The sequence below is a fragment of the Alexandromys fortis genome, unplaced genomic scaffold (assembly GCF_014885135.2).
Source record: "Alexandromys fortis isolate MF-2015 unplaced genomic scaffold, M_Fortis_MF-2015_v1.1 scaffold_319, whole genome shotgun sequence".
Taxonomy (NCBI): Eukaryota; Metazoa; Chordata; class Mammalia; order Rodentia; family Cricetidae; genus Alexandromys; species Alexandromys fortis.
Window position 1 is genome coordinate 888,026 of NW_026068193.1, and position 2,628 is coordinate 890,653.

At 49.0% G+C, this 2,628-nt stretch overlaps 1 protein-coding gene across 2 annotated transcripts in view; it reads right to left on the minus strand.

Moving 5' to 3' along the window:
* Slc23a3 (solute carrier family 23 member 3) overlaps window positions 1–2,490 on the minus strand; it is a 6,036-nt gene extending 3,546 nt beyond the window's left edge. Inside the window, exons 1-3 of one of the 2 annotated variants that reach the window (XM_050129654.1) lie at window positions 1,278–2,490; window positions 720–825; window positions 301–465 (exon numbers count right to left, since the gene is read on the minus strand). In XM_050129654.1, coding sequence (XP_049985611.1) covers window positions 301–465; window positions 720–825; window positions 1,278–1,553 — 547 coding nt within the window. In that variant the 5' untranslated portion in view covers window positions 1,554–2,490. The remainder of the gene's footprint in view (window positions 1–300; window positions 466–719; window positions 826–1,277) is intronic. The other variant, XM_050129655.1, reaches the window with a different exon arrangement.
* Window positions 2,491–2,628: the final 138 nt, after the last annotated feature.

The window sequence follows — 2,628 nt, forward strand, 5'->3', positions numbered from 1 at the left end:
TTTTTTTTGGTTTTTCAAAACAGGGTTTCTCTGTGGCTTTGGAGCCTGTCCTGGAACTAGCTCTTGTAGACCAGGCTGGCCTCAAACTCACAGAAATCTGCCTGCCTCTGCTTCCCAGGTGCTGGGATTAAAGGCAAGTGCCACCACCACCCGGCAAATATCTGTGCTTTCTGATGGTCTTAGGCAACCACTATGGTCATTGGGGGTCATTTGACCCCCAAAGGAGTCATGACCTACAGGTTGAGAACCACTGATCTAAAGCCTCAATCCCACTCCTTTTTTCTTCTCCACCCCACCTACCTGTGTTGAACTCTGGGGCTTCCCAGAGCCACCTTGGCAGAAGCAAGGCCATAAAGATGGAGAAGCCCACAATGAAGACATTTCGCCCAGAGTCAATGTCAGCCAGGTGGAAGCTGGAGAAGCCAGCAGACAGAACTACAGCCTGGGTCACTCCCAGTACCCCACCTGCCTCATACAGAAGAAAACACAGTGGTAGGAAGAGGGCAAAGCTCAGGGTTTATAGGGCAGGCAGGTTGTAATGGGGGGAAAATAACCACTAGGCTTGTTTGTGATTCATCAAGAAACTCAGTTGGGCTGAGAAAACAAGAGCTTTTGTCCATATCCATTCAGAGAAGCTATTTAGAAAGAAAGGGCACAGCTTAGCCAGCTGGTTGGGCCAAACAGTATTCTAATACCTCTCTTCACATCTATTCACTTACCAAGCACGGGCAGTGGGATGTTGATGAATAACTGAGCCAGCCTTGGGGAGAGCCCAAGACCCACGCAGAATAGCCCCACCAGGTGGGCTACTTGCCGAGAACCAGTCTGCATGAAGAAGAGACATAGAGAACACAGCCGACTCCTTGGACTGTACCTGGTCTTTGCTTGGCCCACTTCATTTCAGCCTTCATATCCCAGCTTAAATGTGACCCTCCTAAGCATCTACCCAAAGGTACCACCTTTGCTCAGTCCATACACCACTGCTTTCAGGACAGTGTTTACTACCCTCAAACTATGCTATATACTTCCTTTTTATGAAGTCCCCAAGAGAGCAGGGCTTTCTCTGACTCATTCTTCAACTGTAATGAGCCTTGGCAGAGTTCCCAATTCACCTGACACACCGATTTCCTATTTCTCTACATGCATAGCATGTTGTACTTCTAGGCACCTCCCTCAGTGAACTGCCTGACTGAGAGCTCGCCCGGCTGACAGTCTATCAGTATGAGCTCCTGCCCTTGTACCTCCAGTCCCCTTAGTCCTGTCTCAGATCCACGTACCTGGAAAAGACTCACTGTGCCTACGTTAGGGAAGCTGGATGAAGTGCCCAGGGGGCTCCCCAGCAGTCCTGCCAGCACACTGCCCAGCCCCTCCAGGCTCAGCCCTCGACTGCAGGCGTGTGGTGGTGGAGGAGACAAATGCAACAGCTGGCCACACAGGGCATAGCAACCCAAGGAACTGGTGGAGGCTGCCAAAGCCATGGAGATGCCTGCAGCCAGAGCCCTGGGTGTCAATAAGGGCCAATCCCACTCACCTGAGGAAGAAGAAGGAGTCATCTATAGTCATCTACGGACTCAAGCCTGGAGCATCCCTCTGCCTCTAAATGCCTGTACCACAAGAATCCCAAATGCTCTCTAGTGGTTCAGCATACTACTGTTGGGCAAAACCACTGAACTCTAAAGACCTTCTCTTCACTATGATCTACGGGGTAATCCTAGATCTCAGACTCTCAGTTCTGTTCCTAGTCTTATTCCTTATCACATTCCACCTTACTTCAAACACATTAGCTTTGTTTTAGGGACTGGACTTGCTGTGTTCCTGGCAACCACAGGGCCCTTTCATGTGCTGTTTACCTAGTACACTCCTGAGTCCTGTTTACCTACTGTCTCCTGTATCCTGTCCAACTAGCGCCCATTCTCCCCACCTCTTACATCTCATCTCACTTCTTCAAGGGTTATTTCTCCCACCACATTCAAGCGTGGTGATGCATCCCTGTAATTACAACACAGGCAAAGTACAGAGAGTTTAAGGCCAGTTGCCTTGACTACAAGGCAAGTTCAAGGTCAACTTAGGCTATGTGAGATCCTATCTCAGAAAAGGGGGGGGTATAAGAACTGGGGGATGGGGAGAAGTGCTGTGAGATGCTCTCTTCTGGACATGACATGACAATTGCACTCATGAGCTCACAGCGGCTACCGCTCCTTGCACAAGATTTATACAAGAACAAGCCATTCGAGATCCAAACATGGAAGCAGGAGTGTGGTAAAGTTCATGAGGCTTCACCCCGGCTGAGGAGCTAGGTGACAGCTGTGGGGAAGGGGCAGCCTTGCTCTAGCAGATGACTCCACACCCATGCACAGACAGGCAGCACTAATCAGACTCAGTGAATCATTTTTCTGAAGGACATGAAGATGGGATGGGGATGTGTTGGAGGCAGTGGGAGGAAAGGTTGGATATGATCAAGATGTATTGTATATATATATGAAACATGTCAAGAAATAATTTAAAATATATTTTAAAAGAACACTTTTTTTTTTCAAGACAGGATTTCTCTGTATAGCTTTGGAGCCTGTCCTGGAACTAGCTCTTGTAGACCAGGCTGGCTTTGCACTCACGGAGATCTGCCTGCCT